This window comes from Mustela putorius, unplaced genomic scaffold, assembly GCF_011764305.1.
Source record: "Mustela putorius furo isolate JIRA1106 unplaced genomic scaffold, ASM1176430v1.1 tig00003846_pilon_pilon_pilon, whole genome shotgun sequence".
Classification (NCBI taxonomy): Eukaryota; Metazoa; Chordata; class Mammalia; order Carnivora; family Mustelidae; genus Mustela; species Mustela putorius.
In genome coordinates this window covers 16424950-16450776 of record NW_025421999.1, presented here as the reverse complement: position 1 = coordinate 16450776, position 25827 = coordinate 16424950, and the positions used below count along the sequence as shown (strand labels likewise).

The window sequence follows — 25827 nt, the reverse complement described above, 5'->3', positions numbered from 1 at the left end:
TATAAGACTTTTATAATTAAAAATACAAGGAAAGTGATAAGTATTGTCTTTTTACAAATATATTTTATAAAACTTTAATATTTTTAATAAAATTTCAAAACTGGTTCAAAAAGTATTACCTAATTCCATTAAAATTTAGTAATACGTTTTTAAAATACATGGTATTTGGAAATAATTGTGAACAGAGGTGTGTCAAGTGTAAGATAATTATATATTTAAGTGCTTTAAAATAAAACATAATAAGTAATAAATGGAATTACCAGGTTTGGGGGTAAGACAACTAAAATGTAAAGAAAGCTTTTGAATTGATTTACAGTTTGGGTAAAACTTGTCAAAAGGATTCTAAAGTTAATTTTAACATTACAAACATAAACAGGATGAGATAGTAATTTTGAAAAAAAGAAAAAAGGACAAAAATGAATGAGGGACTAACCATATTGATGTTAAACAATATTGTTATTAGGCTATGGTGATGGTGTTAGTGGCAGGAATATACAGAGAGAAAATTGTAACAAATGGAGAGACCAGAGGGAAACTCTCATGTATAGGTAAGAAAATTCATTCTCCTGTGAAGTAAGAAGGTTAGGGTAGAACATCTATTCTACCTTCCCTCCCCAGCAAGAATTTTCAGACACTGTTTGAGAAAAGGGCTGGAGAGAGGGCTGGAACCATTTGGAGCCAAATATAAATTCAAATAGGATATGTTTTTCACAGGGATTTACTGCGTGTGTATGTGTGTGTATATATATGTGTATATATAAAATATGAATTGTATATTTCTTATATAAATATTAATATAAATATGAAGATAGTTTTATATAAATTAGCATACATATATATAAAAGTGTGTTTTTTAAAAGATTTTATTTATTTATTTGAAAGAGAGAGAGAAATCACAAGTAGGCAGAGAGAGAGGGGGAAGCAGGCTCCCTGCTGAGCAGAGAGCCCAATATAGGGGCTCTATTCCAGGACCCTGAGATCATGACCGAACCAAAGGCAGAGGCTTAACCCAATAAGCCACCCAGGCACCCCTATAAAACTGTTTATTTAAATCCAAATTGAAAGGAAGTTAGATCCCCAGGGGTTGGGAGAAGGGGGGTGGGGTTATGGACATTGGGGAGGGTATGTGTTTTGGTGAGTGCTATGAAGTGTGTAAACCTGGCGATTCACAGACCTGTACCCCTGGGGATAAAAATATATGTTTATAAAAAATAAAAAAATAAAAATTATTCAATTAATTAAAAATTGTTTATTGAAAACCCATTTTTTTCAGGTATTAGTTATACAGCTGTAAGAAGACAAAAGTACCAGTTTCCCAAGAGCTTGGAGTCTAGCTGAAAACACAACCCAAAGTAATTACAATAACAAATGTTGATCTGATACTGGAAGAACAGTGTGATGAGGGAAAGAGAGAAGCTGTAACCATGTAAATAGGCATGGAGACAACACCTAAACTGAGGAAGTCCATTAATACTGAAGCATAGAGGGGGGGGTGAGTGAAAAAAGATGAAGTTGAGGAGGAAGACCAGCACTGAGTTTTAAGTGTCTTGTAATCCATGTAGAGGAATGCGACTCCATTTTAAGAGCAGTAGGAAATCATTGAAGACTTTTTTAAATTTTAATTTATTTAACCTGAAACAAAATAAAAACAGAACAGTTCCCCCGTTTCTCCAACCCCCTGCCAATGGCAACCACTAGTTTCTTTTCTATGTCTATGAGCTTGGTCTTTTGTTTTGTTTCCTTTTTTAGATTCCGCATATAGGAGAGAATATACAATACTTGTTTTTCTCTGTCTCACTCATTTTGCTTAGCATAATGCCCTCACAAATTGCAGATTTCATTCCTTTTTTATGGCTGAATAATATTTTATTCTCCACACACACACACACACACACACACACACACACACACATATCTGACAATTTCTGTATCCACTCATCTATCAATGGACATTTAAGTTGTTTCCATATCTTGGCAATTGTAGATAATGCTGCAGTGAACCTAGGAGTGGGTATCTCTTTTTCAGATTAGTTTTTTTGTTTTCTTTGGATAAATGTCCAGAAGTGGAACTGCTGGATGATATAATAGTTCTATTTTTTATTTTTTGAGAAACCTTCATGACATTTCCCACAGTGGCTATACAAATTTACATTTCTACCAACAGTGCACAAAGGTTTCCTTTTCTCCACGTAATCACCAACACTTGTTATTTCTTGTCTTTTTGGTAGTAGCCATTCTTTTTTTTTTTAAAGATCTTATTTATTTAACAGACAGAGATCACAAGTAGGCAGAGAGAAGAGGAAGCAGGCTCCCCTGCGGAGCAGAGAGCTCGATGCGGGACTAGATCCCAGGACTCTGAGATCATGACCTGAGCTGAAGGCAGAGGCTCAACCCACTCAGCCACTCAGGCGCCCTGATAATAGCCATTCTAACAGATCTGATGTAATAGCTCCTTGGGGTTTTATTTGCATTTCTCTGATGATTAATGAGGTTGAACGTCTTTTCATTTATTCATTGGCTGTCTGTATGCCTTCTCTGAAAAGCGTCTTTTCAGATCATTTGCCCATTTTTTGATTGGATTGTTTGTTTTTCATTATTGAATTTTATGAGTTCTTTTTATATTTTGAATATTAGCCTCTTTATATATTTTGAATATTAGCCCCTTATCAGATTATGATTTGCAAATATTTTCTTCCATTCAGTAGATTGCCTTTTCATTTTCTAGGTGGTTTCCTCTGTTGTGCAGAATTTTTAATTTGAAATGGTCCCACTTGTTTATTTTTACTTTCATTGCTTTTGCTTCTAGTGCTGGATAAAGAAAATCATCACCAAGACCTATGCCGAGAAGCTTACAGTCTGTGTTTTCTTTGAGGAGCTTTATGGTTTCAGGGCTCATGTTCAAGTGTTTCGTCGGCGTTGAGTTAATTTTTGTGTATGGTGTAAAACAGTGGTTACGGGGAACATGACCTCACTAAGGATCATTATAGGAGATTCAGAGGGGCAGCCGCTGTGGCCATTAGTCAGTGACTGTGCCTCCCAGAGCAGATTCGCTAGACTACACACTTCCACGACCACCAGCATAAAAAGGATAGAATGAAGTTGTATGGCTTCAAGAGCTGATTTTGAAGTAAATGTGATAGGAATTGATTATTGAGTAGCTGAAGACCTGGGAAGAAGGAGAGAACTTGGGTGCCTGGGTGGCTTAGTGGGTTAAAAACTCTGCCTTCAGCTCAGGTCATGATCCCAGTGTCCTGGGATCGAGCCCCGCATCGGGCTCTCTGCTCAGCAGGGAGCCTGCTTCCTCCTCTCTCTCTGCCTGCCTCTCTGCCTGCTTGTGATCTCTGTCTGTCAAATAAATAAATAAGACCTTAAAAAAAAAAAAAGGAGAGAACTTGGTAAAACTTAATTTATTTGGGGCTTCTGAGCTGATGATGGTGCATGCCATTTATAGGGTAAGAGAATGCTGAAGAAGTAGTCTGGACTTGGGAGTATGTAGGTAATTTGTGAAGACAGTTTCCATTTAGGGCATGTTGAGTTCGACATGAGAGACAACCTGAGAGACAACCAAGATGAGGCTGGATGAGGGAACAGGCCTGTGTTAGTTAGTCTGACTGTATCCCTGTCTGTCTCTGTCTCTCTCTCTGCCTATTCTTATTTATATCTATATGTTTATATATTATATATTCATACACACACACACACACACACACACACACACATAGTTGCAACCATGAGAAAAGATGAGATTGCCAAACTGTAGAGTGTAAGACCTGACAGCTAAAACAGCAAAGATATTACACAAAACTGAGTGTAAGTGACTATCGGGCTGACAGTGCACTTGAGGAAACACACAAATAGAAAATTCAAAAAGAATATATTAAAAGCATATTTTTAACAACATTAAAACACACAGTCATTATCTTTTGAATGAAAACCGTCTTCTAAAATGTCGTTGTATGTTTATTATAAAGTTATAGTTCACGTCTATCTCCTGCTGTTGTATATCTCCCTTCCCAGTAATTGGTTATTAAAATTAACTTTGGAGGCAACAAAGCTCTTTCTCAATGGAAAAATAAAATAAAATAAGCTGTATTTGTTAGACTTCTTTGTAAAAGATTCTGCCTGGGAAGTACAATTGCTATGCTAGTATATTAGTTCACTTATTAAACAAACTTTTTTTTTTTTTTAAGGTGTTCTCTATTCATGTGAGAGAGGGGGAGCACAAGCTGTGGGGAGAGGGAGAGGGACAGAGAGAAGCAGAGGCCCCGCCGAGCAGGGATCCCGGGGCAGGACTCAATCCTGGGACCCAGAGATCATGACCTGTGTGGAAGGCAGATAATAAACCATCTCAGCCACTGGGTGCCCCTATTAAACAAACTTTTTATGTATGTATTACTACCAGATTATGGAGATACTGGGGTTACGATGATGCATAAGAGGCTGTGTCTATATAGGTAAACCACAATATATTTATATGAACATTTATTTTCTAGTAATAAGTTCAAATAAATAAATAATGATTGAGCAGTTCTTTATAATTTCCAAAAAGATCAAGCGTATGATCATTGTCGAGCGTTGTGATTTTCAGAAAGCTTAAATACATTTTTACTCTTGATTCTCATTTAAAATATCTTTAATTTTATAGGTTGAGATTTCCCAACCTTAGCATAACTGACATTTGACCTATTAATTCTTTGCTCTGAGCCATCAGCACTCTGTCATTGTTAGGGATTTGTAGCATCTCTGGCCTGTACCCACTAGATACTAGTATCACTTCCCCTTCTCTCTCTCCCAGTTGTCACAGCCTAAAATGTCTCCAGACATCTTCAGATCTTTCCCTGGGCTGGCAAAATTACCCTTCACTGAGAACCACTGCTATAGTTTGATAATTTTCCTAATTTTTTCCCTAATTTAGGTAATTTTCCTAAATTTTAGTGAAGTGTTGTTTCAAAAGTGGTATTTCTTTTTTTTTTCAATAATGATACTTCGTATAAGTTAATGTAAAACTGGAATTATGCCATGCCTATATAATGGAAATATTTTCACTGGAGTTTGGCTCTTGTCTTCAAATAAGTAGATAATGTAAATTGAAGAAGAACACAAAATAGATGATGTAAAAGAAGGGAAAGCCGTTGGAACCAGAAAGACCTGATTTGAATTCCAGCTTTCTGTCAAAGATGCAAAAGAATAAATAACCCCCTGAATCCACAGGATGATGAATTTCTTCTCCCTCATGCTTTTCCTAGATGTTAATTCAGCCTTCTAGAATCAAGGATTTGAACATTATATCTTCATCATTTTCTGGTAGGCTCTCTAAGTAGCCCCAAGTCCCATTACTGCAATGGCTTCTTTTCGTAGGAAGAAAAAAATTCATTTTCTTCTTCCCTCAGTTTTACAAATAAAACACGTTGATCCCATTGCTATATATATAATAAACTAATTGTCCCAATATTCTGGACCCTAGTAATGAACAATAAATAAAAACGTGGAGAGGTATCTATGTGAATCTTCTTTGAGTACATTGAATGTAGGGAAAGCTCATATGTGCAGTGTCAGTATATAAGAAACTAGTAGTATATCAGGAACTGGAGAGTTATTGAAGTTTTTTTTTTCTTTTTATAGTAAAGAGAGTCAATGGATTTTTTTTTAAAACCTCTCCCAAATCCATAATACTGAAGCGTGTACTAAACTTAGTAAAAAGGTTCCCAAGACATTTCATTAACAAAATAAATTGATTATAACTGACCAGAAAAAAATAACTGTCTATTTGCTCTTCTGTAATTTTCATAAAACTGTCAATAATTGTCACTTCTAAGAATATTCTTAATGGTCTGCTGTCTATATAGTGAAAACATTTAACAGAAGACACTTTATGTGGACTACCTTAAACTGCTAGAAATAGTAACACTTCCTTAAGATACAATCTTCCAGCAGATTAATTTTTATACTCCTTATTGAAGTATAATAGATACATTAGCATAGCTTGATAAATTTTTGCAACTTTACAATCCCTTGTAGCCACAGATTAGAGTTTGAACACAGAGATATGAGCACCTTTTTGAAACCAATGATATATACACATTTCATGTGGATTGACTTTCTATTAATATATTCATTAAATAAAATTTTATGTTACATGTATTATATGCATAGTATTATACTAGGTACAATAAAAAATATAAATGACTAGGTAAGATTATAACTCTGGAAAGAGGTGCTGAGTTTGGAGACAATGAAAGGAAATGTCAGTCAAAACTCAAAACGTTCTATAATTACATACCCAACCTCATCATCCCCCATGAGGAGAAAAGACTCAATTACAAGATCAGTCTGTCTGATTAAAATGATTGTCTTGAGAAATGTATCATTATTTAGTGTTGTATAGTGAGTAGTTTTGAAAACCTACATTATATATTTATGTCCATGTTATATGCTTTTTAAGTCGTTAGAGTCATACTTTTTTGTATCAGAATGTTAACATTATAAAATGCATATTTTAGAAACAGTTGCCTATATATCAGAATAGAATATACATAGTAAAATGAATGAGGGAGAGGAGGGAGCAAGTGAAAGATTGGGAGCTGTTGCAATAGCTCACACAGGAAGTGATTGCATCTTGAATTAGGAAGACTGGGAATGAATAGGTAGGGATAAATGAGAAATGTGTTACTTAGGATAAACCTGACTTGGTCATTGAATTGATAAGATTAAAGTGGACAAAATTTGCTGTTCATTGTTAAGATTGTGTGTGTGTATATGTGATATTACTGGAAGAATAATTATACTAAGATAAAGTCAACAAAATCAGAAAGGAAAGCTTTTTGTTTCCTCCAAGTAAATGGTTCCACTTTATATATAAAACTTTATGTGTATATGTATATCTGTGTATATGTATATAACGTGCAATGACCTGTTTCACAATAATAAGAGTTCGGGGATAATATTTTTTGGCAATTCTGATACTCTTGATGTAATTTTTTTTTTAAAGATTTTATTTATTTATTTGACAGAGAGAAATCACAAGTAGTCAGAGAGGCAGGCAGAGAGGGAAGCAGGCTCCCTGCTGAGCAGAGAGCCCGATGCGGGACTCGATCCCAGGACCCTGAGATCATGACCTGAGCCGAAGGCAGCGGCTTAACCCACTGAGCCACCCAGGTGCCCCATCTTGATGTAATTTTAACCAACGACAATATCCAGAATCTGCTCCAGTAATATTTCAGCCTTAACAGACAAATGTTATCATCTCCAAACTACCTCTGAAACCTGGAAAGGCTTGGATGGAGGCACCTGACATTTCACCTCTAAACCAGCTAGTTCTGTAGGCTCACCTGGCTCGCTACTTCACAGTAACCAGATTGAAGTTTTTGGCCCTCACTTAGAATACTGTGGAAAATTTACTGAATATGACTGAAAGCTTTCTAAGGTGAAAGGATTAATCAAAAACTGCCTGGCTCAATTGGTAGAGAATGTGACTGTTGATCTCAGGGTCATGATCTCTGTGCCCACGGTGGGCATAGAATTTACGTAAAAAACACCGAGGATATAAAATTACATTTTGTAGTGGAGTACTCATTGTAATAAAAATTTGGATATGGTGAGTGCTGTGAAGTGTGTAAGCCTGATGATTCACAGACTTGTACCCCTGGGACAAATAATACATTACATGTTAATAAAAATAATTAATAAAAATTTCAAAAAAATTTGGAATTATTTTTCTAAATAGTGATGGTAATTTTAAGTGCATGAGATTCTGAAAGAAAATAGAAGAGCAGCAAGCTAAAAAATGAGCATTTATGAGGTAGATAAGGAAGAGAAAAAGAGGGAGTTGCCCCACAGGTAAAGGAGAAATCAGGATAATATAAATTTAAATAAAAACAGTTATTGTATTTGGTAAGTCGGGGTTAGATTTCAAGGGAAGCTAATGAAACTTCAGTTTCAAAGGACGTCACTTGTCTGAGCCCCTTCTGGACCCTGTCCAAGCCTTCACAGTGTGCTTCTAGAAATTTATTTCTCTTCAAGAGTTCTATCAAAACTGTATAAGCTTCAGCTCTGTGAAAAATAGATCAGATACTATATAGTTTTACTGTATAGTTTTTCTACTTGATATTAGTTTTTACTCATTTTAAAATACAGTGGTAATACCATAAAATTATTATGATGTGCTCTTAACACTTAATCAAAACAATCTTTGCCCCCAGTATTCTGATACAAATACTCATTTATTTAAATTTTACAGATATTCATTGTTTAAATTTTTCCAGAGGCCTATGTTTCTAACCTTAATTTGGTTGTTCTTTTTCATTTTCCTTTCCACAGCTGGAGGGAGAACAGTTAGAAGAAAATATTTCTGCTATCATGATGCATATTAATCACTGAAAAGTGAAATTACCCTCATTAATGTTAGTGTAACAGTATTTACCTGAACAAACATTCCATTTACTATCATATTCCAGTATCACAGTGAAATTACTGGCTGACTTTTTAAAAAAGATTTATTTATCTATATTGGGGGCAAGGGCACAAGGGAGAGGGAGAGAAACAGTTGAGTAAACTCCAAGCTGAGCATGGACCCTGATTCTGGGCTCGACCTGAGCCAAAACCAAGGGCGAGACGCTTAACCAACTATGCCACCCAGGTGCATCAGGCTGAATTTTTTTTTTTTTTTTCTTACGAAAGATATTTAGAATTAGGTTTCTTACTTTTAGGGTTCTAGAATTGAAAGGTTATTATTTGGTTTCTTGTAGCAAATAACAAACATTAAGAGATTATATCAACAAAAATGGACAAACCTAAAAGGGAAAGGATTTATTAATACATACCAGTTGTTTCTTTACATTTAAGCCCAAATATCTATAACAGAAACATAGTCGCATAGCTTTTCTAAAATTTAATCTAAGAAATTTATATATTTATTTAATTACATATATAATTACATAATTATATTATATTATAATTATATTAATTATATATATAATTTATAATTATATATATTAATTATATATAATTAATATATAATTATATTATAATTATATTTATAATTATATTATATTATAATTATATTAATTATATATATAATTTAAGAAATATATATATATATGAAAGACTACAAAGGACTTTGTAATTCTCAGGAAATTTTCTTTGTTTCAATGTATAATTAATATGTTACACAGCCAATGAATATCTTGCCTTTTATTGCATATTGAAAATCTCAGTAACACATATACATATGTATGGTGGTTCTTCATTATTTGCAGGTTCCGTGATTGCAAATATGCCTGCTTACTACTGTATATTTCTAACCTCAAAATCAATACTCAAGGTCCATTTGCAGGCATTCTTGGATCTGCTGACTGGTGAAAAGTATGAGTTGCTCAATAGGCTTGTGCCCAGTTGAGATCATGCAAGGCAATGCTCTGCCTTCTTCTTTCAGCTCTCATACCAGTAAATGTCCTTTTCGCAACATATTTAATGCCATGGTTTTCTCATTTGTGTGTGTTTTGTTTTGTTTTGTTTGGTGATTTTGCTATTTAAAATGACTCCTAAGTGTAGTACTAAAGTACTGTCTAGTGTTCCTAATGCAAGAACTCTGAAAAATATGTTTTAGATAAGCTTCGTTCAGGCATGAGTTAATAATGCTGTTGGCTACAAGTTCAATGTTAATGAATATGAGGGGTCTTAAAACAGAAACCCACATAAACCAAGGTTGCAAATTGGCTGATAAAAATCTGGTCAGAGGCTCACAGGTACTTAACCCTCTATTTCTCCTAGGAGCAGAGGTTCTATTTCCCAATTCAGTTTTTGCAGTATTGTCCCTCTGAAATTCCTAAGAGAACACAACTGTGTAAAATAAGACAGTCACTGAAGAATCAGTGAATAGGAGGGTTTATACCTCTTTGCAGGTAAACAGATTTACATTTTTCAGTCCAGCTTTGTGGATCCAGTGGAAAGTGGTTTTCATTATTCATCTCTTTATAAAGATATAAATTGTTATTATTATTGCTACTGCTGTTGTTATTATTTATTATTATTATGTGATTATAAGTTTATTATTTATTATTATTATTATGTGATTATAAGTTTCATGAGGGCAGGGATTTTCTTTGTTCATGTGAAAATACTCAGTGACTAGAAAAGTTCTTGGCATACAAAATATACTTACATGTTCAATATAAATTCTCTCCTGTCTCAAAGTTAATTATTCACATATGTATTTTGTTAATACATTCAGTAAGTATTTGGGGAGTGTGGCAGACTCCTCATGTGACAGACAATATTCTAGGCCCTAGAGATACAATAATGAATAAAGAGTAACTTGAATGAATAGTGAATAAAGAGTAACTTACAGCTGAAAGCAGTGGTTTCTAGACTTCATTGTACATTGGAATCACTTACAAATCTTTTAAAACTCTGATATTGGGGCACCTGGGTGGCTCAGTGGATTAAAGCCTCTGCCTTCGGCTCAGGTCATGATCCCAGGGTCCTGGGATCGAGCCCCGCTTCGGGCTCTCTGTTTAGCGGGAAGCCTGCTTCCCTTCCTCTCTCTTTGCCTGTCTGTGATCTCTCTCTCTATCAAATAAATACATAAAATATTAAAAAAAAAAAAACTCTGATACCTGACTCCATCCTATGTTCTGATTTAATTAACATATGATGCAACTTGGGCCTTGTGGTCTTTAGAACTTTTCCAGATGATTCTATTGTGCAGCAAAATTTCTGAATCACTGGCCTAATGTATAAGTTAAACATTAAACAAGTACAAATTACTTGAGAGCGATAATAGCCTGTTACTTTAATTTTGAAATAATAGTTTGCTAAAAGCCACGAGCTTACCTGTTAATATCATTTTAATTTGGTCCTGTGTTTTTATTCCAAAAGGAACACTTCATTATGGTATATTCAAAAAATCAGTTGCTTTTTTCAAAAAGAAATCTATTTAAAAGGAGGTGAAATAAATTTAGTATAACTACCTTTATTAAATGGAGAGGCAAATATTACTTAGTTTTCTCTAAATTAAGTGTCATGTTAAGGCGCCTGGGTGCCTGGGTGGCTCAGTGGGTTAAAGCCTCTGCCTTCGGCTCAAGTCATGATCTCAGGGTCCTGGGATCTAGCCCCAAAGCAGGCTCTCTGCTCAGCAGGGAGCCTGCTTCCCTCTCTCTCTCTCTCTCTGCCTGCCTCTATGCTTACTTGTGATCTCTGTCTGTCAAATAAATAAATAAAATCTTTAAAAAAAAGAAGTCACATTAATATGTTCTTCCTGTGTATATAAAAAAGCTTGAAAGAGCATGCATTTATGTGTGTATGGTGTGTTACGACATTTTTTGAATGAAGAAACAGTAACTTACATATTTATATAGAGGTAGGGGTGGATGGATGGATGGATGGATGGATATCTGGATGGATAGATTGGGCTCCAAGATAGTAAATTTACAGTCATAGTACATTTGTTCAAAATGTTCAAATCTAATTGCACTCAGCATAGTAAAACTGCTGCTATTTTTATTCAATATTATACCTCTTCAGAACATACTTGAAATAGGTACTGACCCAAACTGACAACTTCCTTCTCTTCATTTTGCATAATGCAGCAACTTTGGTATCAGAGTGCCACCACAATCTTGAATATTCTGACTAACTTCGCTGAGTTTGCAGTGGCAACAATGGTAATACCCATTGTAAAAAGGCAATGCAGAAATAAGTGACTGTCGAATCCTAACGTTCCTTATATCCAGACTTTTTTTATTTTCCTTACCAGTATAATCTATATTTCAGTTAATAATTTAGTACTAATCAGCTCCTTATCTCCTGAAAAGGAGAGTCTGTTTTGAATCACAAGGCAACTGACCTTGAAGGCAGGTTTAATATATGCAGATTTCTCCTATCACTTCTCCCCTGTTCCTCAGAATGTTTTCTTGGTTACATTTATGTCTGGGCTGTGCAGTACCCCTTGGTCTATCCTAACAGTAACTGATTTCATGCTAATACAGTCTCTACTCTTTAGTTTTAGGCTTTACATTTATTTATATAACTGCTTTTAAATAATCTGATCTTTTAATGAGAAAAAAGGAAATAATATGAATATTTGAGACAGTTGTGCATATTATAAAGAATAGTAACATATTTTTAAACAAATTCAGCTATTTCATAAGATGCTGTTTATCTCTGTGCAGTGTACTTAGATTTTTCTATAAAATGGCACTTTTTAGTAGTGATGGGAGTTATTTGCATTGATCAGATAAATGGTGAATCTAAAATAAAGATTTACAGTTGCTTCCTTGGGCTATAGTCATGAATTAAAGAGCAATGTAAATTGAACAGTGAGCTATGGATAATTATACTTATTCACAGAGAATTATAACAATATGTAAACAAAATCTATAGAAGCTCAGTTTAAGTGTGAAAATTTTTCATCAATTTTAGGATAGAGGTGTGTTCCAGAAATAATAATAGTGGACATTTTTTAATGTTGGGAATGACTGATTAGGCAAGTCATGTGGTCATTCCGATCATTGCATGATCATCAGAAAAAGAAGAAAGAAAAGACAAGGAGAATTGTTTTGGTTTATATAAAAATGCTATATAATCTGGACTTTAAGAAAGGAATTATGAAGCTCTTTGAAAATAGAATCCCATCATTACAGCCAGTGCCAAACTTCTTTCTTTGCACGTCAGTAATAGCAACTTGCTTTGACGATTAAAATGTCTATTTTCGTTTGTTTTAATTTTTTAATATGCTTGTTTCTCTCATTAAAGTGTGAGAAGAGACAAAATTTCTATTTCAAGAGGAATGATAGTTAGGTCAAGACAGTGGCAGCAAGGAAAATAATGCTTTTTTTTTTTTACTGAAGTTATTTTTGAAAAGTGAAAAGTAGCTTTGCTTTAAATGAATCCTTAATTCTCCACTTAATGGTTTCCTTACATTGAAAACTATCCATTGATGTGGATAGTTTTTATTCTTCATCTAACTTTTAGGGATCACATTTATTTAATCTTCATACTTGAAAAGGTAGAATATGGAAACAAGAGAAACTACTAATGTGCTTTTGGGGTTAATATGTTATTTTTGGTAATGAAAATTAACCTCAAAGAAATCAGATTACAGGAAAAAGTTTATTAACTCTAACTTTAAAATGAAATGTTTTAATATTGATATTAACATTCCAGATTATTTTCGTGAAAATTATTTTTCATAATTTAAAATAGAAAACCTGTTAATAAAACAAAAATACTTTTTATGAAAATTCTTTTATGAAAATAACCTTGATTTTTATTAGCCTGTTTTCTATTTTAAAACATGCTATGAAGGAATGATTAAATTAAATATGAAATATAGAACAATTTAACAGACTTAATAGTCTTACAGATAAGATAGAAATGTTTCTGTTATTATCTTGGATAGTCAATAGTGAACTGAGTTCTTGTCTTCTTTAAACACCATATAGTTTTCATTTATGTTGCTCTAAAGAAATTTAAATAAATATTTCACATGTCGGTTTAGAAAACCATTGCTCTAAGAGAAACATTTTTCTGGAATATTAGTTATGCTTTTTAATATTGACCTTTTATCTACAACTAATAGTGTTTTTCTCTCTGGAGTGAACTACCCTACACTGGGGCTAAGAAGGTACATCTTGGCCCACAAACCATGATAACACTAACATTTTGCTCAGCTTACAGAACATATACTACAAAGTGACCTCTGTTAAGGGAGATTTTCAGTAGGTCATAGTTTATCACATGTACTATATTTTTGGATCTAGATTAAGTTAATATAATTCTACGTTAGCAAATATATGCTACTTACTATAAATTACTATCTTAGGAATTAGCATGAATTTTTGATGTTTTTCCCAATTAAACCTTTAGAAATAAGCTTAAAAGTACTCATAAATTTATGCTGAATATAGGGTTTAGTAAGTTCCATTTATTTAAGGATAATTATTTCTCTATCACCTAGGCATAAAATTAATATAGTTCTCTTAATAACTACTTAAGCTTTTAATCTAATGTAGCCTTAATGAATTTTAGCCATAAGAAGTACTTGGTAAAGCAATAATGAAAGACTCCCTGTGTGGTGTCCATCTGTCTTTTTCCCGAAAATACCTGAATTTTAATGTGAAAATATGCAAACAAATACCATAAATGTTTTATGTAGCTAAGGTTTATACAATTAAATTATATAATTTTATTTTGTTCAATTATGCTATGCACGTTTCCAAAAATCACATATCCTAAATTATGAATATTCCACAATCACTATAGCATAAAAAACACAAAAAATACTAAAGAATGTGATACTTCCTCAGATTATGATGCATAATTAAAAATCCAAAAGTAACCATGACTAAAACTTTTTCTCTGTGACCTTTTCTTCTTTTCCTTTTTTTTTTCTTTTCTTTCACATCCATCTTGCTGTCCTTTTCCTACTTTTTTTTTAAGCAAATAAAAATATTCTCAATTTAGCCTAATTAATTTTGGAAGTAGAGAAGAGGTATTGGTCATATACGAAAGTAATTAACAAGCTATCTCATGTTAAAATCAATACAAGAAAAACTCTAATCTCCCTTTAGCCAACTCCCTGAGTTAACTCGGGTTTTGCACTTCCTTTTGTGGAACATACTCATTAGTTTTCAGAGTAGGTTGACTTCCTTAAGTAGTAGGCACCTTTTTTTGTTTGTACCATTAACTGTTCTATTCTACATTTTTTCTGATTACTGCTAAGGTAGATCATTTCCCCATGATTTTCTTCATAAATCTATTTTATTTTAATTTAGTAAGAACATTTAACATCTACTCTTTTAACAAATTTTTAACTTACAGTATAATATTATTGACAGTTAGGATGCTGTATGATTATCTATAGCTTATTCCTCTTGCTTAACTGAAATTTTATACTTTTTAATTAATCACTCCCCATTTCTCCATCCTCCTGGCCCCTGGCAACCATAGTTCTTCTCATTGAATCTGTAGGTTTGACTATAGATTTCTCATATTGGTGTAATCATGTAGTAGCTCTTTCTGTGACTGGCTTATTTTATTTAGCATCACGTTTTGAAGGTTTATCTATGGTGTAGTGTGTATCAATAGTTTATTCCTTTTTAAGGCTGAATAGTATTTCATTGTATGGCACACTTTCTCTGTCCATCCATTTGTGGACACTTATATTTTTTCCATCTTGGCTATTGGGAAAAGTGTTGCAGTGTCCCCTGGCCATCTGACCAACTGTATATAGTTATCAAAGGTCAATTGTATTTGTTATGTAGCATGGTTATGTCATTTGCTCTTCTTATTTCATCACCTTCTAGTTAAACATTGCATAATTTACTGAAGCCTGAGTATTAAAAGAGATTTTTTTTTTCCCAACAAAAACCTAGTGGATACTTTGGAAGTGGATAAAAGCAAGTGGATTAAAATATATAAAGTATTTTTAAAAAGTATAAAATTTTAAAAGGCTTCTGCATTTAGGTTTTACTGATAGCTTTGACTTTTTCCTCAATTAAAAAATAAAAATAGACATCAAAGGCAGTGTATGAGATTTATACAAACAAAAAATTTAGTAAGAAATCACAAGCAGTGAGTACTTACTCAAATAAGAAGTCTTGGTTAGCCAACAAAACAGCAGCATTTTATACATTTAAGTCGAAAACGCTATTAAGAACGGATACACCATTTTCACAATTTTCTGTTCTAATTATTTTATTTGCTGAATGAGTTCAGTGAATTACCAATCCTGGCACTTAAGACAAGAAGTCTTCTACTGTACTTTGTAATTTATTCAAGAATATAGAACATAAAGAGTTTTCACTGGACTGAACCTGACTGGATGCTGTGGGTGTTTCCACATCTGAGTATCATTAGGAAGACTACCCACTTGAGGTGATATGCCTGCTATTTGGATCTGCTTTATCTTCTGGAAATTCTCAAGTTTTTACTCTATAGAATGAAAAAAAAATAATTTACAATAACATGGATGGGAAACAGGTTTCATCTTGAAAGCCAGCTCTGATTAATTGCTAGTGACTGCTTGAGGATCTGTGCTGGGATGAAGTGTAGCTCCTTCCCCCTTCAAGGAAAATGCCCTGGCCCAATAGTGATGCCCCCCCCCCCGGGGGGATGCAGGATGGAGTAGAACAATAAACTATGACAGCACTGTTCTTCTCAGCTATATCCACATTTTTCTTAGTGTTTTGAGTTCTGTAAATGAATGACTCTCTACCTTTCTCTTTTCTTCTTTTCCTTCTTTTGGGACACCTTTATGGGTGATATTCCTCAGCCTTATTTAGTTACCACATAGATGAGAAAGACTGTGAGCTATGCACAATTCACTGCCTTGGTTCACACAGGAAACATGTCTGTGTTACTTCTTCACAAGTGAGAACTTTCATGCGAACGAAAACCACGGGATTCTCTTGCTGTCCACATCTCCCAAAATGAATAAATACAGTTAGCCTTCACTAAAGAGAATCAAGTCCCTAAAATGTATCCCTCAGATACAATCCTCGCAATTAGGAGTGCTACAGAATATGAAGGCAATATGAACTATTCAGTGATCACTGTTGAGTTAATTAGTGAATCTGATTGCTAAAATGACTCCACTATTTTCTTCACAAATTCTTCACATTGTTTTGAGTATATTTTAAGAGGCTGGGCTTCCTATGAAAAATGTAACAATTTTCTAACATACAATATTCACAAGGTTTATGGTATTAAGAAATTGAATAAGAACTATTACTTTGCCATAGTTTTTAACAAGCATAGGAAATGAGATTCTGACTTTATAATGTAAATGTGGCTTTCTTGGAAGATAAAATCAATAAATGTATTCTCAGAAGTAAAATATAATCATTGAATCTTATCTTCTAAATGTTCCCCAAATTCTAAATGTCCCTTGCCACGTGTGCGTGTAAAAGGTGTACTGTGCTATATAGATGCTAGGTATTAGAGGTTGATGATGGGAATGGATAGGTCCACACATGTTAAGGATAATTCTATTTCAGTTCAGTGCCTAGAATGTAGTAAGCATCAGAAGTCAAAAGAAATGAAAACTTACTCATGTAGCTATTTTTATAAAATGCCTACAACGTGCTAGCAACTATAGTAGTTGTGTCCTTGGGAAGTTTACAAACATTCAAGGGACACAGATTCCTAAGTAGATAGTTAAGGAGAATATGTCCAGCCGTATTAGGGTTATGTCCAGGCTACTACTGTAATTTATCACAAATCCTTGTCATTTCAAATTATAGATGTTTTACCCCAACATAAACAAAGTTAGCTCTATTGTACAGTAAGAAAAATGGAAATTGTTAAGTGCTTATGTTAAGTGTTAACTTACAGTCTAGGCATCAGATTTATAACAGTAAAATCCCATTTTTTAGAACATGTGGTATGTGATTTCAGCCCCTTGCATGGCATAAATCATGTTACAAATACTTGAAACCCGAGAGATTCTCTTTTCTATTTTTAACTACTTAATGACATCATTTATTGTCTACTGGGAATCAATTTAGGAAATCATATTCGTCCACTAAGCACTTCAGATAAGGTGATTCCATGAAGCATTCCAAGATTATCACAAGGAATTGCTTTCGTATGCCATAAAAGAGAAAGAAGTGAGCAGAATATGGCCTGCAGAGGAGTTTACAGTTTTACAGCTCCTCCCACGTAAGTCACTGTTAACAGTAACAGTTAACTTTGGATTATCACTCACAGATTGAAAGCCCAGCAGCCATCACACACGCTGGCCTGTGGTGGCACTTGTATGTGTGTTTCTAAGTCAATGATGAGGGTATCAGAACCGATACTGGACATGGAGATGGCAAATTACAGTGAAGTATTGGACCCAACTTACACAACTTTGGAGTTTGAAACTATGCAGATTCTGTATAATTCCAATGGTGAGTCCTCATCTACTTGTAGACATAAAGGAAAGCAGGTATAATGGGAGGGGTAAGAACGGAGCTTCCCAGGTGGTCGCTCTGTATCTCCTTGCTGAAGAATCCAGGGCTTGGCTTTTAAGACTATGTATCTGCATTTCCTCACAAAATTTAAGTTAATACTGTTATGGTTCATTTATGTTGAGTCTTTAAAAGTCTAGTTTCGCTTAACAAAGTGACCTCAGAATTCTGTCATAGGCCAGTTAAGGTAAAAAGAACAGTTTCAGAAGTTACTTTATTTACTGTAAATCCCAGTGGTAAGTAACGTTGGCAGACTGGCTGTGAAGTACATTTTCTATGCGGTATTTAAAAATGACATACAGAACTCTGGAGGCTTTTACTGGTTGCCTCCTCCTGTCGTTTCAGTTCTCAATGGCTGTTGATGAGAAACTTCATTTAAAATTACTCTAAGTTTTGCACTGAACCCAGTATGAAAGGAAATAAAGGCTTATATTATAACTCTACTACTTGACAAGCTAATGTTTAGCCTCACAAATCTCTTGGTATTTATGTACTGTAACTTTTTAACTTCAAATAAGGCATGGATTGCTTAGAGTTCAGGTCTTTATATAATATAGTTTATTGTTGACTTTGTATTTAGGTTTTTCCCAAGTAAATGTCTTGTCCAAGATTACTTATAATTGTCAGAACACCTCAAATCTAGTAATTATGTATACTTTGAAAAATGTGTGTGTGTGTGTGTGTGTGTGTGTGTGTAGTATAGTTCGGGATTGAGAATGTATCTTCTACTCAGGATAGGGCAACGTTCTGCTATGCTCTTCAGTTTTACAACTGCTAATCTCATTATATTTATAATAAACAACAGCTTATTAGTGGGAAGTTTTTTTAATCCTTAGAAGATAAATTCTGAAATTTTAGCACGAAGAGAATTAAAAGAAACCCTTAGTGCAAATCTTGGGAAATCACCATTTTTATTCCTTAGGTTTAGATTTGATTAAAGATATTTAATAGTATATTTGTCTCCAGAGAATCATGATTTTTTAAAAGACTGTGTATTACTAAATAAGGACAGATTTAGCATAAATATGTAACACAACTGACTTTTGCGTTGTCTACCTTGTTTTGTAATAATGTTGTTAACAATATGTAAGTTTGACTTTAAACTGGAAGCTAGGGCTGAATTTTTTTCCCGTTTCCATAAATCTAGAATATAATCAATTCTAACACTTCTGTCTTATTTCTAAACCAATTTTGTTTATGTTACCAAAAAGAAAAATTCCTCACGTTAAACTCCATAACATCACATGATTAACCCTTAAACATACTCTCATTAAGGTTTTCCTTGACGAAATTATATATGGTAATGTCTGTCAGAAGTATTAGTAAGCAGAATATATGTGTTTTCACAGAATATAATTGACACATGACAGACTTTAATTTTATCTTTTGTTATATTCAAGATATGATGAGTTGTTATGTTAGAATTTAGACAGATCTAAGTTCTCTAACATCATTAAGTTTATATGCTGTAGGGAAAGGGGGTGGTAAATGAACAGACTAGTACATAATTTTTAAGAATGAAGTAGTTATTAAAAAAAAATAATTAGGGTTCTAGATTCTCCTTGGAGGGCAGATGAAGGAGGACTCTTAGATGTGTTCAGAGAATAGTTCATAGACAGAGACTGGAGCAGAAATCAGACCACCAGTTCAAAAACATCCTTGAGGAAGAACTTTCCTTCGAGGCAGGAGTAGCAAAGGTGAAGATTCAGAGATGGAAGCTGCCAACTCGAAGGAGGTTAAAAAGGCGACATTGTTGAAGAGTGAACAGGATGGAAAGTAGTACCAAGTAATGGAGTCAGAGAGGTGGGAGGGGGCTTTGACACACAAGGCTTTAAAGCAAGCCTGAGAAGCACAGGCTTTATTCTGTTTCTGAGGGTTAGGGACAGAAGACTAATAATGATGTGAATTTCTTGTTCCAAGAGCACTTTGGGGTAATAAACAGTAGGGGAGCAAGGGTGGAAACAGAAAAATTAGATAAGAGCCTATTGCAGTAATGTAGGGGAAAGAGTATAGTCGATTGGGTAAGGGTGAGCACGGTAAAAGGGTGAAAAGTTGTGAATTCGATATGTATTTCAAATATGGACTTAGATTAGATATGAACAATGACGGTGAGAATTCAATGAAGACCACCAGGTTATTGGCCCAAGGTACTGGATGGAACCATTGACTGAATGACATAGGGAAGACTGAAGGAAGAACAAATTTAAGGGGGAAAATAGAAGAGTTGTGTTTTGATACATTAATTGGCAATTCCTATTAAACTTTTTTTTTTTTTAAAGATTATTTATTTATTTATTTATTTGACAGGCGGAGATCATAAGTAGGCAGAGGCAGGCAGAGAGAGAGGGAGAAGCAGGCTCCCTGCTGAGCAGAGAGCTGGGTATGGGGCTCGATCCCAGGATCCTGGGACCATGACCTGAGCCAAAGGCAGAGGCTTAACCCTCTGAGCCACCCAGACGCCCCTCCTATTAAACTTTAAAGTGAAGTAGTTAAAAAGGTATTTGGGCATTTCAGACTGATACCCACAGATGACATCAGGGCTAGAGAGAAAATCTGGGGATTTTTCTCTCATATACATGATATTTAACATCATGGGACCAAATGGGTTTTCCCTAGGAAAGAGTATATTTGGGGGGACTTAGACCTATGGTATCCCGAAGTTTAATCTTCAGAAATATGTGAGGGAAGACTGGAATGGAAACTGGCAGAAGTGGCCAGTGGTTAAAAGGAGAGCACTAGTGTGCTCCAAGAGGTCAAGGAAATGGACTGTTTTGAGCCTGTGAATAATTAGTAGGGTAATATAAATAAGAAATACTTAGTATTAACTTGAAGGCTACTCTGCTTTTTCTTAACAGATAGCTCTGCTCCAGAGACAACAAGTATGAATACCACAGACAATGGTGTCAACTGCCTATGTGCCATATGTGGGGACCGAGCAACAGGAAAGCATTACGGAGCATCAAGCTGTGATGGGTGTAAGGGCTTCTTCAGACGCAGCATACGCAAGAGTCATGTTTATTCCTGCAGGTACTTGAGATGCTCCTTTTGAGAAAGTTATCTTTAGAGGCATTTCAAAATGGCGTACAAGAAGTAAGGGATAAAATCAGGGCTTTTGGAGCACCCGTGTGGTTTAGTCAGTTAGCATCTGACTCTTAATTTCAGCTCAGGTCGTGATCTTGGGGTCTTGAGATTGTGCTCAGAGTCCAGCTCCCCACCCAGCATGGAGTCTGCTTATGTCTCTCCCTCTCCCCCTTCCCTCACTTATTCTCTTATTCTCTCGCTCGCTCGCTCTCTCAAATAAATAAATAAATAAATAAAATCTTTTAAGAAGTCAGAATTTTCATACAAAGTCTGTATGGAAAAAAAAAATCTGTAAGCTGTGTTTAAAGTATGGGTATATGGGGGGTGCCTGGGTGGCCCAGTGGGTTAAAGTCTCTGCCTTCAGCTCAGGTCATGATCCCAGGGTCCTGGGATCGAGCCCACATCGGGCTCTCTGCTCAGCAGGGAGCCTGCTTCCTCCTCTCTCTCTGCCTGCCTCTCTGCCTACTTGTAATCTCTGTCTGTCAAATAAATAAATAAAATCTTAAAAAAAAAAAAAGTATGGGTATGTGGGTGTGTATGCAGGATGCATTCCTACAGGTGGTTCTTTTTTATGAAACATTTTAGACTTATAAAACATATAAAAAAATCCACATACTTATCATCCAACCTAGACAATATAGTCGAAGCCTTTAGTGAACACACCTCCTCTATCGGTTTCTGTTTCTGTCCTCCCTCCCAGAGTAGCTACTGTCTGAAATGTGGTGTTTGTCTTTTCTTTTGTTCTTTATTGTTTTACCACATGTTCATATACCAGTGGACCTATTTAAATCTGTATTTAAATGGTTTCACAATCTGGGGGTTTTTCTGCATCTTGATTTTCTTTTTAACATCTCTACTTCCTGAGTCTTTCAAACACAATTATAAAAGTGTGGATGATTTTGGTAGCTTGTCAAAGTCAGTGAGTGAGCTTAAATTTTCAGTCTTAAAATTTTAAGTGTATTTCTCATGCCACAATTTTGCCATTGAATTCAATGTTTTGTCCAAAATATATTTAACTCTATTGTATATGTCACATATTTCTAGTAAGCTTCAAAAATATCTAGTGAACATTGTAGTACAAGTTAGGATTAGATACTCCACCTTGAATCTTCAGAATGACAGTTCTGGAATGTAGATTACATCTGTATGAAATATGGACTATTAAAAAAGTGACTGATGCTAACATAAAAATATCAATGTTTGCTCTACTGATGAGTAGCATGTATAGGATTGCTGTGTTATTTTATGAACAAACTGGACATTTAGGAAAAAGTTAATCTCCCTTACAATATGACGCCATTTGATTTCTAGGGTCTGGAAAAAGCTAATGTATAACTCTCCAAATACCTAACTAATGTTGTCTAGTAATTTTTCCAGGAGGTCTTAAAGTTGGTTAAAAAAAAAAAGTAAATCATTTACTTTAAAATCTTCTTGATAAACAAAAAAGTATATTTACATGAGTCTTGCTTTTATGTACATTAAAGCTCTAGATATAAAAAAAAAACCATGTAGATTCCCTCATTAAAAACATTTTCTCTATGATTACATTGAATATTCAGTGATTTTACAAAATTTACAAAATTAACAGTGATAATAAACACAACATAACATGTAAACAATATATTTTGAGTCATATGTTCTGTTAAAGATGAAATACGTATATATGAAAAATAGTGTGATTCAAACAACTAAATTCAACAAAGACTTTTAAGAATCAAAATATCAGCACCATTGGCTTTCAAGATTTCTTCAAGTGAGAAAGGAGTGTTCCCATACAACTTTTGGAATTAAAAAATATTCCCACCACATGTACAGTTTGGCGACTCACACCTTCTCATCATGAGTATTGCTGCCAACTTAGCCTTCTTTACATATTTTGGTATTCAAAAAATGCTGTGATTTTCCACTTGGAAAATACTTATTATAATAATGAAGGTGTAGGAATGTAAAGGTTTTTTAAGCTCGGATTTTGCTGGTCTCAAATTTATCCATTTCCTCAGATGTACAAATTTTATTTCTATTTTAGCTCTTCTGTCCCATTGAAGTTGGGCTTTCCCTCTAAACCACTTTTAAATTGTTTCAATATTTTTCACATCGTGTTTTCTTTATTATGGCTGTTTGTAAACTTGTATGTGTACTCTGTTAGATTATAGTTTCCTCGAATGGAGGAGACAGGTCATATTCCTTTGTTTAATCCCTACACCAGGATCTTGTACCCAAAAGGTGCTCAATATGTTTATTCAATTTTTGCATTAATGTTAGTTAGTTGTATTTTCCTCTTTTATTTATTGGTAATTGGATTCCTTCTCCTGAAGCCATGAATTCCCAAGTGAACAGTTCTTTTTCCTCATCCTAAAAATACCTCTCTTGCAGCTCAGTTCTTTTATAGTAGATTTTATATTCAGTCAGCTCAAAGTGGCTACCCATCATTTTGAGAAGAACTATCTTCTTTTGTAGATCATCAGTAGGTTCTTTTATTCCCATCATTAATAATCAGTAACATACCAATTATTACAAATTGATATTTGTAATACTGATACAGTGTACATTGTATCATCAGTGTACTTTGATACAATATCAATATCAATGGTATTGGTATTATTACAAATAATCAGTAATATACCAATACATATGGATGTGGGTAATTTTATGACACAATTTGGAAGAAATACTATTATTTTACTAGATGATTGATATTTGCTCCAAAGTCTATGATTTATATTTACCCTACATGCACACAACTTTTTGCTGAAAGTCCTTCCAATTTGGCAGTGTAAATTAATTTGGGAATCTTAAATAACATCCTCACGTGTTCCATCAGGAGTGAATGGTGGACTGGACATCAAGCTCACATTTAATTCCAGAGATCATACATTTTAATTTTCTTAAGTGTTTAATTCAGGTTTTGAGTATGTTCACAGAGTTGTGCAACCATCACTACAACCAACTTAAAACATTTTCATCACCCTGTAAAGAGACCTCCTCCCTTAAGCTGTTGCTCCCCATTTCCCTTAACTCCCTCCCCTCCAATGATAGGCAATGATTAATGCACTTTCTGTTTCTATAGATTTGTTTCTTCAGGACATTTGATAGAAATTAAATTACAAGCACACCTCACTTCACTGCGCTTCACAGACATTGCATTTTTTTTTTTTTTTTGACAAATTGAAGGTTTGTGGCAACCCTGTGTTGAGCAAGTCTTTCGGTGCCATTTTCCAATCAGTATTTGCTCACTTTGTGTCTGTGAGTCACAGTGGGTAATTCTTGCAATATTTCAAACTTTTTCATTATTATTATTATATTTGTTATGATGATCTGTGATCAGTGTGGTTACAACTCCTGGAACATTCAGATAATGGTTGGCAGTTTTTAGCAATAAAATATTTTTAATTAAGGTATTACATTGGTATTTTAGACTATGCTGTTGCACACTTTGTAGATTATGGTATAGTGTAAACATAACTTTAATATACACTGGGAAACCAAGAAATTTCATTTGACTCACTTAATGATGATACTAGCTTTATTGTGGTGGCCTGAAACCAAAACAGCAGTATCTCTCAGGTATGCTTGACTTCTTTCACTTCGAATATGTTTTCAGGGTTCACCCATGTTGTACCATGTATCAGTACTCCATTCCCATTCATTGCCAGACAATAATATCCATTGTGTAGGTGTACCATATTTTATCTATCTGTTCATCAGCTGATGGATTTTTGGGTTGTCCCTTTATTTTGACTGTTAGGAATCATGGCAGTTTGGACATTTGTGTGCATATTTCTGAGCGAACATATGTTTTCATTTCTTTTGTGTATATACCTAGGAGTGGAACTGCTGGGTCATATGCTAACTGTAATGTCTAACTTTTCTTTAAAAACTGCCGAACTTTTGGCCAAACAGCTGCATCATTTTATATTACAGAAGCTGTGTATGAGGGTTGCAGTTTTTCCACGTCCTCATTGACACTTGTTATTGTCTGTTTTTTTTTTTCTTTTTTTCCCTGATTATAGTCATTTTAGTGGTTGTGAGATAGTACCTAATTATGCAGAGACCATACTTTAAGTGTTGTTTTCACCTCTGGATATGTAGTTTGGCAGTTAGAGTAAATTTCGGTTGCATTTGAGGCACATTTAAAATTAATAGAAGGATATTTAAAAGAGAAAAGCATGAAAGTGCAGAGGAATGAAGTTCTGATATATTCTCCATTACACTGAAATCATTTAGCAATAAGCGATTAGAATTCACATGCCAAGGATTTTTAAACGAGGTTTGGCTTTCCCAACTCAGGATAGGAGTGATAATGTATAGTGTGTATACTGGTGAAAAGTCAAATATTCAGTTTTATTTTGATAAAGACTGCATGAGAAGTGAGGCTTGTATTTCCACATATGTGCTGACCATTAGACTGGAAAAGTTGCAGGTAACTGTTCTCACACATTCTTCCTGTTGGGCCAAATTTGACCATATATACACAAGGTCTGTTTATCTGTTTATCTGTGTGTGTTTGTTTTTGTTTTTGTTTTTTGTTTCATAAACAATTTTCTGCAAATTAATATATCTTTGATATTCTAGGTTCAGTCGGCAATGTGTTGTTGACAAGGACAAAAGGAATCAATGCAGATATTGTCGATTAAGAAAATGTTTCAGAGCAGGAATGAAAAAAGAAGGTAATAATACATAGTATAATAATGATAACTGTTGGTGGAAATTGTTATACACATACATCCTCATGCATTCACATAACTTTTTCAAGTGAATTCTGATTTTCTTCAGTGAGAAATCTCTAATTCCCTAA

General features: G+C 34.3%; 1 protein-coding gene across 3 annotated transcripts in view; it reads left to right on the top strand.

The window, feature by feature from the left end:
• HNF4G (hepatocyte nuclear factor 4 gamma) overlaps positions 1 to 25827 on the top strand; it is a 123318-nt gene that overhangs the window by 78594 nt on the left and 18897 nt on the right. For 2 of the 3 annotated variants that reach the window (XM_004762327.3, XM_045063188.1), the window contains exons 2-3: positions 20807 to 20978; positions 25605 to 25699. In XM_004762327.3, the coding sequence (XP_004762384.1) occupies positions 20833 to 20978; positions 25605 to 25699 (241 nt within the window). In that variant the 5' untranslated portion in view covers positions 20807 to 20832. Of the gene's footprint in view, positions 1 to 17689; positions 17892 to 20806; positions 20979 to 25604; positions 25700 to 25827 lie in introns of those variants that run through there. The other variant, XM_045063187.1, reaches the window with a different exon arrangement.